This window comes from Eremothecium sinecaudum, chromosome VI, assembly GCF_001548555.1.
Source record: "Eremothecium sinecaudum strain ATCC 58844 chromosome VI, complete sequence".
In the NCBI taxonomy this organism is placed as follows: Eukaryota; Fungi; Ascomycota; class Saccharomycetes; order Saccharomycetales; family Saccharomycetaceae; genus Eremothecium; species Eremothecium sinecaudum.
In genome coordinates, this window is record NC_030897.1 from 595,491 (window position 1) to 608,799 (window position 13,309).

A 13,309-nucleotide genomic window follows, 5' to 3' on the forward strand; every position below is an offset into this window, starting at 1 on the left:
CACCTTGCTGTCATTGGTATTAATAAAACGAAAAAAATAGAATATCAAGAACTCATTCTTGGTCAAATCTAATCAAATCCATGTTTATTTAGTTAAAAATGAAGTCAAATAATCAATGGTAGATACATATGAATTTGGAAGTCCTACAGAATACATTCTATAGAATTGTTTAGTCGAACAAACCGAAACCCATGTCATCGTCCTCAGACTCTTCGTCCTCTTCCTCAGCGGCAGCTTCTTCGGCGGCAGCACCAGAAGAAGCAGCGGCAGCAGCAGCTGGAGCAGAAGAAGCGTACTTGTCTGGGTTCTCAATTCTGTCAACCAATTCCTCAATTTCTGGGTAAACATAGTTAGCAGCAATAGCAACAGCTAACAAGTTCTTGTAGTTGTTGATCAAGGTGTGGCCAACAGATGGCAAGGTTGGGTAACCAATAGCCAAGGAGATTGAAGCAATGGTGTTAACAGCAGTGACGAAGTGGGAAACCAATTCTTCCTCGGTAATGTCCAAGATAGAGGATGAGAAGACCTGACCATTGTCATAAACTTGAACAACTGTCAAACCGTAGGTGAAAGGAGAGATGTTCAACAAGTTCAACAAAGAAGCTTCAGAAGCACCAACCTTGTTACCAGCGTCGACAACCTTAACGTCAGAAGTAATTTCAATAGTACCTCTGGCAATCTTGGTTGGGACACCCAAAGCTTGGAAGAAAGAGGTCTTACCTGGTTCCATACCAGTGTTAACAGCTCTAACCCAGATGTCTTCAGGAGCAATAGCACCAGCTCTAGCTGGTGCAGCAACTCTGTTAGAAACAATTTGTTCCTTAATTTCAGACAAAGAGTCGTTGGTGAAGATGAAACCAACGTTACCTTTGACGTAAGGTAACAACTTCTCGTAGTCTGGGAAGTCAGCAAGGTAACCTCTGATAGCTCTTCTCACCATGGTGTTCTTACCCATCAAAACGACAGCCTTACCTCTCAAAGCCTTTCTGACTTCGTGCATTTGTTGGGATGAAACATTGTCAACACCAATCACGAATACAGACTTGTATTCTTCCAAATATTCTCTTAACTTAGCGAAGTACTCGACCTTCTTTTCACGGACGCCTCCCATTTCAACTGATTATTTGATAGGATGTTTAAAGGATTCCGATTAATTGACTATCAGTCACAGATCAAATAGTACTGCGAGTATTACTACTGATGGATAACAAGAACATTGAAAATTCAAAAGACTAGGTCTGAGTCAAGATTCGTTCGTGTATTGTGATCTTATGTGCTTCAATCCGCTGTCTAGGTTTTACCATATTCTTCCTGTAAAATGAGGTGTATAGGTGTTTTGCATATATGTGCGGATTAGCAGTCACACATAAATGGAGACTATCTACGAAAATAAAAATCTCAGTTACTACTGCATTATCCGTAGAAGGCTGAAGTATTGTCGTCAGAAGGTCAGTTGAAGACCTCTGCAAAAGCCAGTTTATTTGTTGCAGTTATGGCTTCCGGAGATGAATATTTACTATACAATGAATTGAAGCTCGATGCCACACTTTCTAATACCGAAGAGTGCTTCAATAGCATAAGAGATATTATTATAACTAAACTAATCCTTAATGAGGTAGATCCTGATAATTGTATTCAGGTTCAGAAAAAATCTCAAATTCAACCCCTTGTTTCACATATTACTCAAAAACTTACTCATGAGCAGAAACCGATACTCTTGTATTCATATGGACAGCATATACACCGACAAATAAGCGTTTTGGAGGTCGTAAAAACAAAGTTAAGAGAACAGCAGTTTAATTTTCACCAATATAACAATTTGAGCTGCTTGGTACAAATATCTCAAGGGAGAAATGAGCTGTTACAAAAAAAAATTAATATACCTGTCATGCTAATAATCATTGCCTCAAAAGAGCTGATTATGAGCTTGGAAGGCTTTCAAAAACAATGATACCTCAATGTGCAGTACTAAAATGTAAATATATGGCTTGATGTATTAAACTTCAACTTCAACAATTTCGTAGAAAAGGCTTTAGTTAACTCGTTTGGCGGCTAAGTTTTCTGTTGTTGTGAATTCAACTGCAACCGATTGTAACGAAAGCTCAATTGGTAGGCATCGATTTACAGGTGAATTTAATTTAGGTACTGTTATTCTCATGACTCATGATTCAAGTCCTATTTCAAACTGACAATTGATCTCTTTATATATGTTGCTCTTTGTATAGTTGCTCTTTGTATAATAATACCTTAATTGCTATCGTCAGGATAACCGATCAATACCTCCAATTCTTATAAATCAATAGCTTTAACCCTTGTAAGGTTCTTACAGCTCCCAAGCGTTATTCTACGTTTGCAACTAGCTGAGGAAATATCAGGATGCCTTTAGTTCTTACGACGAGTTGTCGAGGACTACCTAACCGATCACGTGCTAACTTGAAGTTCCTTGGTCACGTGAGTATTAAATATTCAATGATAGATTAGTTTACTATGTTTATAGGTCTAATCTAAGTCACTGGCCACGTGTCCTCCTTCGACTCCTAGTCATAATCTCATATGTAGCTATCCGGCGCTTCTTTCTAGCTGCTGCTTCCAAGGGGTCTCTATTTGAATCTGCGACATCAACTGTCGTGGACTATCTAACCGATCACGTGCTAACTTGAAGTTCCTTGATCACGTGAGTATTAAATATCCAATGATAGATTAGTTTACTATGTATATAGGTCTAATCTGAGTCAATGACCACTTGTCCTACTTCGACTCCTAGTCATATTCTCCTATCTAGCTATGACGGCTTTATATATGTTAGACTAGCTAGCTCATCTTCATTTCTACAACAGATCTCGAGTCGTTACTAGCAATTACTCCTACTTTTCCATACAGATCTGATCCGACGTTTCTTTCTAGCTGCTGTTTCTACGAGGTTTCTATTTGAATCTACGACATCAACGAGCTTCCGAAATCCCAATATATCCTTTCTACAAATCAACATTACATCAACTAGCCATCTTAGTATAGTGGTCATTACACATCGTTGTGGCCGATGAAACCTTGGTTCGATTCCAGGAGATGGCATTTGGTTTCGTGGTCTAGTCGGTTATGGCATCTGCTTAACACGCAGAACGTCCCCAGTTCGATCCTGGGCGAAATCATTTTTAATTTTTCTACCTCTATCTATAGTTCAGATGTATAGCAAAATAATATTATACTGTTCAACTACTTTTTATCATTGTTAGATAGTCTTTGAATAATCTATCCTATTATATATACTGAACCTTTTATATAATCTATTGCGCGAAGTGCGGTTTTTAGTTCTTAATATTTCAGATTAGTAAAAAAAACCTAATTCTTCCATTAAGAACTTTTAATAGCAAAAAAATGGTTGCGAAGAGATTCGAACTCTTGCATCTTACGATACCTGAGTGTCCAACTGTAACAATTGTAAGTAAGAAACTTGAATCAGGCGCCTTAGACCGCTCGGCCACACAACCAATAACTCTTATAGAGTGAGTAGATTTTGAGAAACCCATGCAGCAGAATAGCGCACGTTTATGGACTATAAAATTGTAATTCTGTACAGTACACAAAAACAGTAAAATCTCAAGGTACGACATCCGTCACACAATCAGACTTTTCAACGCAAAACTGAAACACAGTATGAAAATAATTATTGTAAAAAAACTCCGCGACGGGGAATTGAACCCCGATCCCGCGCGCGACAAGCGCGAATTCTAACCATTAAACTATCGCGGATCTCTTGTGTAATTAGAGTGACCTAGGAGAAACTTATCTAGGTAGTGATATGGGACACTTGTCGTAGATTCAAATCGAGTTGTGCTGAAGGAATGGAGATAGAACTAGATAAGTCTAACGTATATAAAGACGCCATAAGTAGATATGAGAACATGACTAGGAGTTGAAGGAAGGATAGAGGTCATTGACTAAGGTTAGATCTATATACATAGTAATCTATCATTGCGTATCTCACATACACGTGATCAGTTAGGAGGTCCTCGACAGTTGATGTCATAGATTGAGATACTTAATTCACACGCAATAAAAGGACTATAAATTCCGGGTGACCAGGTTAAGTAGTCCACGATAGTTGAATAACTCTATTTTTGTGACTAAGATCAAATACTATATAAAGAGATTGGTAAAGGTTAAGTGACTCTCGTCAACAGTGAGATTGCATACTATTCCATAATGATCACCTTACATTTTTACTTTTATATAATATAGTGTCTTTAGATGGCAAGACTGACTGAGTGGTGAAAAATAACAATCTGGGTATGTCTTTATTTTTATCAAGTAGGGCTTTGAGATACCAATATGACAGAGTGTAATGGGCCATTTAGATGTTACTTTCAACAAATTGGGCGTGTGGTCTAGTGGTATGATTCTCGCTTTGGGTAGCGAAGCTTCGGTTCACTGAAGTTTGTGTGCATAGATATGCGAGAGGCCCTGGGTTCAATTCCCAGCTCGCCCCAATTTACTTTTTTGTCATTTGCGTGGACCTTTTCAAGGTGAGATAAAATAATCGAAGAGAAACAAATTTTTGGACTATTTACACTATGTAACCCTATAGCAGTTAATATTACAAACCTCTAGCTTTTACGACATAATTCGAGGCCTATAATCAATAACATGTCCGCACATAAGAGGAAGGCTAGCATGACAGAATCAGTCGCACCATATCGAAAACCCATTATCACATCGTCATCGAAAGGCTCTACTTCCTCAGGCAAAAGAGTATGTTTTTATGTAAGGATTGATGCAAGGAATATGAATACTAACTAAGCAACTCCAGAGATTAACTTTATTCAATAAAGTAAAGTCATTTTTTCAAGGTGATGGTAAACAAGATTCCAATTTAGATAACAATAGGTGCAATAAACCTTATCCTGTGCCCGGAGGGTTTTACAACATGGATGCGAAGAACTCTGTTATACAATTACGGGGTCAATCTGACGAGGATGATGAAGGGACCAAGGGGAGTGTCAGTTTGTATTCTAATGAGAATGAAATAGGAGAAGACGAAGCTAATATATCGAACGCTAAGTTGGCAGAGTTTTTCCGTGAAAAGGGCAATGCGCCATTGACTGAGGTAGAATATGAAGGTGTAATGTCACTTATAAGAAGAAGTAAATCTGTTTCGTCGACTCCGCAGTCAAAAAAAATGTTACAACGAGATGTGAACGAATTTAAAGTTCTGAGATCAACTTCTGAGCGTATCTCCACACCACTGAGAGCACCAGCCTTCAAGCCGAATTACGGTGACTCAATCTCTCTCTCTAATGCATCATTTAGAAGCTCTGCTTCTTCAACGACAAGGCGTGTTTTTGACTACTCTAGGTTACCTTCACCTTACAGAACCACAGTTTATAAATATAGTGCCGCAAGAGTACCAAACTCTCAAAGCTCAATAAGGTCACGTAAAGGGATTGAACATCATGTTTCCAAACCTGCAAAGGAGACTAATCCACCAAAGAAGTTAAGCCACACTGCCACTGCATTGATATCGTTATTGGATGGTAATTCTAAACTGGGTGAAGATGAAGTCCACTCACTTTCGGGGTTGTCTAATCCTTATTCCGAACACGTATCTCATATTAATAAAAGCAAGAAACTAACGATGACAAAATCGACAGATTCAAACGTCGTTCAAGAGGTTGAAAGTGGTCCCTCTCCCCTTAATTCAACTGCGCTTTCAGAGCTCTCAAATGCTCCATCAATTGTCGAAGCAACTCCTGTTGCAACCGCCTCGAATGCAAATGCAACACAACCTATGTTTGGTTTTAAACCTTCGAAGCCTTCATCTTTAAGAGTCGAAGTAACCGTGGAAAACCCATTAGAAGCGGGGATACCACCGCCAGTGCCGCAAAGCTCTGCGTTCAATTTTTCTTTCAATAAACCAGAAAGTTCAACAGAACCTGATACACGTAATTCGGTAGCAAAAGAGTCTCCATCTGCAGTGCCTTCTTTCAAGTTTCAATCCTCAAAAGCTACTTTTCCAATACCAGAACAACACAATAAGTTGCCATCCAACAGTACTCAGGAGAGTGAAGTTAAAGTAGCCTATACTGAAGCAGAGGGTCCATTTCACCTCAAAAATTCGAACGTCAAAGAGAACGATGTTAAAAAAGACATCCACTCAGAAGTACAACCTGCATTCTCATTTTCCGATCGCAATGTTCCGATGCATAATCGAACAGTTGCCAGTAACCGTTTTGTTTTTGCACAGCCATCACAAAAACCTATATATGATTTCGGTTCATTACCTATATCAGGCATTGATCCAAATTCTGTAGACAGGGAGAAAGTTGAGCAGTTTAGATCAACTTTCCTTTTTTAGTTTACCTTCAACTTTATAGCGTCATATAGAAAGTAATGCTTAGAAACAATCAGGGATACTCAATGAGAAATCCTCAAAGTAGTACTATATTGGATTGAATTGAAGATGGTTGGACGCATCGATCTCTCCTTTGTCGTGTTCAGAATGTTAGATATTTTGTTTCAACTATCATCAACCTATTAATCGCAAACACCATCAATATACATTACAGAGAATAATGAGTCTCTGCAATAACAAAATCTGATACTACATTATGAAATTGACTACGATGAGTCAAATCTGTATTCTACTAACGCTGAAAATGGCTTATATTAATAATATAAGTTTTGATACACTACACACTATATTTAGCAGCGAACGAAGCAATAGTTCTTCAAACGCAAAAATATGAACAGATCATGTAGAATAAATGGAATACTGTTTCATTTAAGTATTATCGCTTACAAAACCTTTTGTTTAACAAAGAATGAACGCAGATGATGCAACTGCCAGAAACTTACACCACCCATAACAATTAGTGTTATAATAGCCCACCACATCGCTGAAGAGTTGGTACGCTCTGAAGTATCTCTAAACTGAGCCTCACGTTCTCTGACTAATGTCTGTTCACCTCTTATACTCATAGCTTTATCAATCAAGTCTATAACCCTTTGATGTAAAACTTGCATAGCTTCTTTTTTCTTAGAATCAATTTCAGACCCAGATCCAACTTGAAACTCAACGTTAACCTTAGTCTTACTTCTTGCTAACCAACCAGACATCCGAGGCTGCAAGCAAATCAAATGCTCACCAGATTCAATGGCATTAAATGTGAATTCACCACTTGAACCTCTAGTTTGATGCACAACACGATGATTATCATCAAATACTTCTAAAACGTCGACTACCACATTTACTTGGTTTGAAGCAGGATCAATATAATCATTAGCTTGGGAATCAAAAATTTGGACTGAGTATGATGTTCTTAAAATCGCGTCTTTGGATAGTTCCTTATTGAAACACTTACTTTCCCCTCCATTACTATAATAATAAAAGCCATTCACGGCTAATGGAAATAAGCAAAGCAGGAGAGCTCGAATAAACAATTGTAATTGCATCTTTCCAGTGAACTCTTACTTCTCACGTTTTTTAGTGTCGGATTCTTTTGCGAATTGCAGCGAAGTTTATTAATCCGCTGTTAATAACTTTTAGTTTCAACTTTTTTCCTGGACAAGATTTCTTGCCCATCGTGTTAAGGTCAAAGTTGCAAGGGTAATTAACGGAGAAGGAGTTATTGATTCGTGTAATGGCAAATCGGTTGCTACAAGATCCATTTAGTGTACTTAAAGAATACCCAGAGAAGCTCACCGATAATTTTAAAATCCCATTCCAAGGGGAATGTTTGCGATTTAGTCATGGAGGAGATTATCTTGCTGTAGGATGCTCTAATGGATCAGTTGTGATTTACGATATGGATACAAAAAAACCAATTTCAATGTTGGGAAATAGAGGTGGCCCACACGTAAGGTCTGTTCAGTCGATATCATGGTCCCAATGTGGGAGGTTCATTTGGACTTGTTCTAGTGACTGGAGTGTGAAAATGTGGGATTTGCAAACTCCAGGTGTATGCTATAAGGAATATAGATTTGATGGACCTGTATGGATGTGCAAAGCTTTACGTGCAAGATCTAGAAGTTGTTTAGCTATGGCTTATGAGCATAAAAATGCGTTTCTTTTGGATTTCTCTGGGGAAGAGGTAATTAAGCTAGAAATAAAAGACGCTTTCTCCGGTGAGGTAGAGGATAGCGACGTAGATTACGGTTATACATTAGTAACATGCGTGCATTCGACTCTGAATGACATAATACTTACTGGTACTTCCAAAGGCTGGCTTATAGTATACCGCATACTGCGAGGCGATGAGGGATTTAAATGCATTAAAAGAACAAGAATTGGACACACTAATATTAAACACATAGAGGTAGTGCCATATGGTGATAGGATGGCTATAAATTGCTCGGACAGAACTATAAGACAGTATTCGTTGCATATCGACGAAGGCTCTTCTGAAGTTGTTCTAGAACTAGAACACAAATACCAGGACGTTATAAATAAGCTACAATGGAACTCCATAGCGTTTAGCAATCACTCTGGGGAATATCTGGTAGCCTCAGCACATGGTTCATCTGCTCATGACTTATACCTATGGGAGACGGCCTCAGGAACACTTGTTCGAGTTTTGGAAGGCCCTGACGAGGAACTACTCGCCATTGACTGGAACTTCTACAATATGTGTATTGCAAGCAATGGCTTAGAGTCTGGAAATGTTTATATATGGTCTATTGTAATTCCACCAAAATGGAGTGCGTTAGCGCCGGACTTTGAAGAAATTGACGAGAATGTTGAATATCAAGAAAAAGAGAATGAGTTTGACCAATTAGATGAATTCGGCTATCAACAAGTACAAGAAGAAGCAGAGGAAGTACATATAGATTTAAAAAGTAAAGAGAAGTACGATGTCCGAGGAAATGATTTATCACTTGATAAGTTTATTATTCCGACTGACTACGAAGGCATTCTAATGATGAAAAAATTACAGTCTATTGGTTAACCATGGGCTATATACTGCGGCCGACTCAATAGGATAGAAATAGCTTACTGAAAGCAACTATAATCTATACTTAGCGTAAGCCTAATTGTTTTTTTAATATGGAATTGTTAGCCGTCATGTTTTCAGAATCAGTTTACGTTAAAAAAATTTATTAAACGGCATAATGTGAGCCTTTACAATATTTTTAACGTAGCCTTAAAACTAAAACAGATAAAACATTCCCACAACTGCTAGGGGTAAACATATAGTAAACCAATTGACAAACTATGGATGCTGATGATAGTCCATTCATGAATAATACGCCTTCCTCTTCGCCCACCAAAAAACCTCAATCTACTCGTCGAGTGGGCAAAAGGCCAATTTCGGTATCTACATCATCTTCATCGTCTTCCATATTATCATCTCCAGTTAGAAGGCCAAGAGGGCCGTATAATTATACGGACCGTTTCATGCCTAACAGGACAAATATGGACTTGAATACAGTGATATCAATTGGAAGCACATCTAGTTTAGCTTATATTTCACCATCGACTTCGGGAAATCAAATTGAACTACAACGTGAACAGCAAGCACATAGAACTTTTGATACAATTCTTAAAAACGAACTTTTTGGAGATAAACTATCTAGCGATGCCAATGATAATGAAGATAATATCGAGCGGATTCAATATACCACGACAAGGAGTTTGGAAGAGCCTACCACACCACCGAAATCCAGTGGGCCTGATCATAGTTCGCCACCGTTACCATCTACACCTAGAAGACTTAATTTTGCAAATTCAGGAAATTTACAGAAACCTACTTCTAACAACGTCCGAGGGGCAACATTATTTACATATCGTGAACGCAGCCTTACTAGGAAATCCACTACGCTGATGGTACACAATCAGTTTTTTAATTACTCATCACCTATTAGAGCTGACACGCAACGCTTACTACTTTCCCCGGGAAAAAAGCTGAGAGAGATAGTTAAGGTCCCTTATAGGGTTCTTGATGCACCAGCTTTAGCCGATGACTTTTACTACGATTTAATTGACTGGTCAAATATGGATATGTTAGCGGTTGCACTAGGGAAAACTGTATTTTTAACTGATGATAACAGTAATGAGGTGTTTCAATTGTGCGAAAATGAGCGAGATTATACAAGTTTAAGTTGGGTAAATTCTGGTTCTCACCTTGCAGTGGGATTAGAAAATGGACTAGTAGAGCTTCATGATGTTATAAAGCAGAAATGTATTCGGACTATATCTGGACACTTGGATCGGGTAGCTTGTCTATCGTGGAACAATCATATTCTCAGCTCCGGTAGCAGGGACCATATGATTTTGCATAGAGATGTCAGGACGCCTGATCCCTTTTTTGAGCAAATCGATACCCATACGCAGGAGGTTTGCGGTCTAAAATGGAATGTGGAAGAGAATAAATTAGCTTCTGGAGGCAACGATAATGTTATATATGTATATGATGGTGTGTCGAAAACCCCATTGCTAAAGTTCAATGAACATACAGCTGCTGTAAAAGCTATGGCTTGGTCGCCGCATAAGCGTGCTACTTTAGCAAGTGGGGGTGGTACTGCGGATCGAAGGTTAAAGATATGGAACGTCAATACTGGTACAAAGGTGAATGACGTAGACACTGGTTCACAGATCTGTAATATGATATGGTCTAAAAACACAGATGAGCTCGTGACGTCTCATGGTTATTCGAAGTTTAACTTAACATTATGGGATTGTCCGACTCTTGAACCATTAGCAGTTTTAAAAGGCCATAGTTTTAGGGTTTTACATTTAGCATTGTCCGCGGATGGTACTACGGTGGTATCTGGCGCGGGTGATGAGACATTGAGGTATTGGAAATTATTTGAAAAACGCAAGCCAGGTAGTCAGCCAGACTCTGCACTAACAGCTGCTTTTAGTAACCTGAGGTAACTAATGCCATAGGTAGTTTACTGTACCATATACTACTTTTGACTTCAAATCAAGGTGTAAACTATGTAACATTAATTAAGATTACACAGGTTATCTGCTCTTCAGTTGATTGCCAGTATGTGAGACAAATGAAATATCACTGTAAGCCAATATCTTATACGCTAATGCTGTAAGGTGTTTTAATTGCAGTAAACGTAGGAGCTGTGATGTTGACGCTTTAAAAAAACAGCTTGATAGGCTACATATGTTACATAACTATAACCCATTTCACAATAGATATCAAATCAGATTTATATTTAACACAAAATAGCCTTCGATAACTCGACAGCTAAAAAGTCTGCCTCATTTTTCCATCGTAATGGATAAAGGTTTGTTACAGTGTATCTTATCCTCGTCTCCTCGTTATAAGTGTCCTCACGCGCTCTAACTCTAAAGTCAAATTCATTCATTTGAACGCTTTGCGTTACCTTTTGAAATTGCTCAGGATCATTATTTTTCAAGTCAGTTAACTTATTAGCATCCATTCCAAGCAATTTCTCTGCTTGCTCATCAAATATAGTTAGCCAGATTTGAGAAGTTTCATCTAATATCGATGCAGTCAACATATATCTCCATCTTGGACTTGGGAAATCTAACTGACATTTTTCACACCTCCATGAACCGTCAGTTTGCTCAATAACCTTTTTTCGGCAGTCTTCTGAAGAACACGATGGATAAGCAAAATTGTCTACCTTCAAAAAGTTGATGGCACCCTTTACATTGAAATAGTCACCCTTGTCGCTTCTTCCCAAATTATCTTCTTTAGCCCTACTAATGGTAATACGGTTAGCAATAAACTTCGTACCAGTTTGTTCACCACCATCAGCCTTCAATGATTGGAAATTCGTGCTGTTAGCATTAGCACTATACCAACCCTTTAGGGCAAAGGCCTCAGGAATATCTGGGTTAGGATGTAATGTACTGGAAAAGCCCATTGATAGAGACTTTCCCCCAAAGTCTGTAACACGTGCACTCTTGACTGCAATCACAGAGCCCTCAGGGAGATTGAAGTCTATAGCCTGCTCATTCCAAAGACCAACAGTAATGGAAAGATTAGTTTCATCGACAATAACTATATCACGACGATTGAATTTCTTACCGGATTTTGCCGTCATCTCAAACGCAGGATTAACTGTTTGAACAATACCAAGCACATCTACATTAGAGTTTGCCTCCATAGTCGCAAGCTGTTTTAACTTGACAAAGTTAAAGTTCATTTTTGGAACATCTGCAGCTTCAAAACATTCCTCAACCACTGTATCCCTATCTAGTTGCAGTTCATAAGGATGCTTTAGATTGGAAAACTGAGGCTTTGAAGGCTGGATTCTTGCCTTAGACACATAATAAACCTTTCCTTCTTGTAATATTTCATAGTACTTCAACGCATTGTCATTGAATGCAGTTGCTCTGATTTCACCAGAAGTGTCGAGGAAATTTACGTTGAACAGCTTTCCTTCTCCTCTTTGGTTATGCCAAGTCTTGATGTCGCCTTTGTATGAAACACGGGCCTTGATGGTCCACATGTTTTGATAGGGCGACAACTGTTCAATAGCAAAAATAGGTTTCGTTTTCTGCGAACCACTCCCCAAATATTGATCATTCTGAGCTTGAAAATGGGTTTGCTGTTGGGGCTGAGGCTGAGACTGGGGCTTTGAAGGCTTTTGAGGTTGTCCTGAAATGGCAGGAGAGAGTGACATCGCTTGGTCGTCACTTTTTATATTGTCCAAATTAATCACCTCGTTAGGATGCGCGGCAAAGTAAGCGTCAATAAATTCTGTATGTGGATTAACGTTCACATCTCTCTGGGTTATCTCGAAATCATCAATAATCAGGGCAAACTTCTTTTTCTCCTTGATAACAGCTGGCTCGGCCGTCAGCACTCGAAAGATATCGCCTCTCTTTAAATTCTGGCTTAATGCCTTTTGCGAAGCTTCTCCCCTTAAAAGGGCTTTCATATGATACATCCCATCGTTAATTAAGATTAAATTCTTCTTACTTGTTGCCACCTGCTCTGCCTTCTTTGTCTGAGAACATTGATAATATCCACCAGAAGGATTTTCATACCTTGCATGGTTCTTGAAAATAGCAGCTAAATCCCCCAAACTAATACTCGTATTGCCATTCATTGAATTTTCTCTTCCTAAATAGTCCTAGTGGATGTTTGAGCGCAGGCTATGTCAGATTTTATTCACAAAGCTGAACTTGCTCTCTTCAAATAATACGCGTCCTACTTTGCGTTTCGTATCAAATTTCAAGATATGTACACCACGAATATTCATATTAGCTAATCACTGATCTCACGTCACATAACAATATATTAAAAACGAATGGGTATGTGTAGAACCAAAGCAATACTATATTAGTAACAAGCTTGATAGTAAGGTTTATAGACCGTAATAA

At 38.6% G+C, this 13,309-nt stretch overlaps 7 protein-coding genes and 5 non-coding genes across 12 annotated transcripts; 7 read left to right on the plus strand and 5 right to left on the minus strand.

Annotated features, from left to right (window-relative positions):
- Positions 1-169: 169 nt before the first annotated feature.
- Positions 170-1,111, minus strand: RPP0 (60S ribosomal protein uL10; the record flags this gene model as incomplete). Its single annotated transcript, XM_018133036.1, has 1 exon — positions 170-1,111. The coding sequence occupies one exon, from the start codon at positions 1,109-1,111 to the stop codon at positions 170-172; it is 942 nt and encodes a 313-aa protein (XP_017988838.1).
- A 381-nt stretch (positions 1,112-1,492) lies between these two features.
- POP6 (ribonuclease P/MRP protein subunit POP6) lies at positions 1,493-1,951 on the plus strand (the record flags this gene model as incomplete). Its single annotated transcript, XM_018133035.1, has 1 exon — positions 1,493-1,951. One exon carries the CDS (start codon positions 1,493-1,495, stop codon positions 1,949-1,951), a length of 459 nt encoding a protein of 152 aa, XP_017988839.1.
- A 1,049-nt stretch (positions 1,952-3,000) lies between these two features.
- Positions 3,001-3,072, plus strand: AW171_hschr63822. Its single transcript has one exon. It is a non-coding gene; the product is annotated as a tRNA-His (tRNA).
- Positions 3,073-3,075: 3 nt separating this feature from the next.
- On the plus strand, positions 3,076-3,149 carry AW171_hschr63823. Its single transcript has one exon. It is a non-coding gene; the product is annotated as a tRNA-Val (tRNA).
- A 227-nt stretch (positions 3,150-3,376) lies between these two features.
- Positions 3,377-3,488, minus strand: AW171_hschr63824. Its single transcript has 2 exons — positions 3,451-3,488; positions 3,377-3,420 (listed from the first exon to the last, which is right to left on the minus strand). It is a non-coding gene; the product is annotated as a tRNA-Leu (tRNA).
- Positions 3,489-3,678: 190 nt separating this feature from the next.
- AW171_hschr63825 lies at positions 3,679-3,750 on the minus strand. The gene has a single exon. It is a non-coding gene; the product is annotated as a tRNA-Asp (tRNA).
- Positions 3,751-4,374: 624 nt separating this feature from the next.
- On the plus strand, positions 4,375-4,486 carry AW171_hschr63826. The gene is made up of 2 exons: positions 4,375-4,410; positions 4,451-4,486. It is a non-coding gene; the product is annotated as a tRNA-Pro (tRNA).
- A 158-nt stretch (positions 4,487-4,644) lies between these two features.
- NUP60 (FG-nucleoporin NUP60) lies at positions 4,645-6,352 on the plus strand (the record flags this gene model as incomplete). Its single annotated transcript, XM_018133034.1, has 2 exons — positions 4,645-4,749; positions 4,808-6,352. The coding sequence occupies 2 exons, from the start codon at positions 4,645-4,647 to the stop codon at positions 6,350-6,352; spliced, it is 1,650 nt and encodes a 549-aa protein (XP_017988840.1).
- A 440-nt stretch (positions 6,353-6,792) lies between these two features.
- Positions 6,793-7,449, minus strand: AW171_hschr63828 (emp24/gp25L/p24 family protein; the record flags this gene model as incomplete). Its single annotated transcript, XM_018133033.1, has 1 exon — positions 6,793-7,449. The coding sequence occupies one exon, from the start codon at positions 7,447-7,449 to the stop codon at positions 6,793-6,795; it is 657 nt and encodes a 218-aa protein (XP_017988841.1).
- Positions 7,450-7,637: 188 nt separating this feature from the next.
- SWD1 (COMPASS subunit protein SWD1) lies at positions 7,638-8,942 on the plus strand (the record flags this gene model as incomplete). The annotated part of the gene is made up of 1 exon (XM_018133032.1): positions 7,638-8,942. One exon carries the CDS (start codon positions 7,638-7,640, stop codon positions 8,940-8,942), a length of 1,305 nt encoding a protein of 434 aa, XP_017988842.1.
- A 266-nt stretch (positions 8,943-9,208) lies between these two features.
- Positions 9,209-10,870, plus strand: CDH1 (Cdh1p; the record flags this gene model as incomplete). Its single annotated transcript, XM_018133031.1, has 1 exon — positions 9,209-10,870. The coding sequence occupies one exon, from the start codon at positions 9,209-9,211 to the stop codon at positions 10,868-10,870; it is 1,662 nt and encodes a 553-aa protein (XP_017988843.1).
- A 296-nt stretch (positions 10,871-11,166) lies between these two features.
- On the minus strand, positions 11,167-13,035 carry RFA1 (replication factor A subunit protein RFA1; the record flags this gene model as incomplete). The annotated part of the gene is made up of 1 exon (XM_018133030.1): positions 11,167-13,035. The coding sequence occupies one exon, from the start codon at positions 13,033-13,035 to the stop codon at positions 11,167-11,169; it is 1,869 nt and encodes a 622-aa protein (XP_017988844.1).
- Between the last annotated feature and the right edge of the window lie 274 nt (positions 13,036-13,309).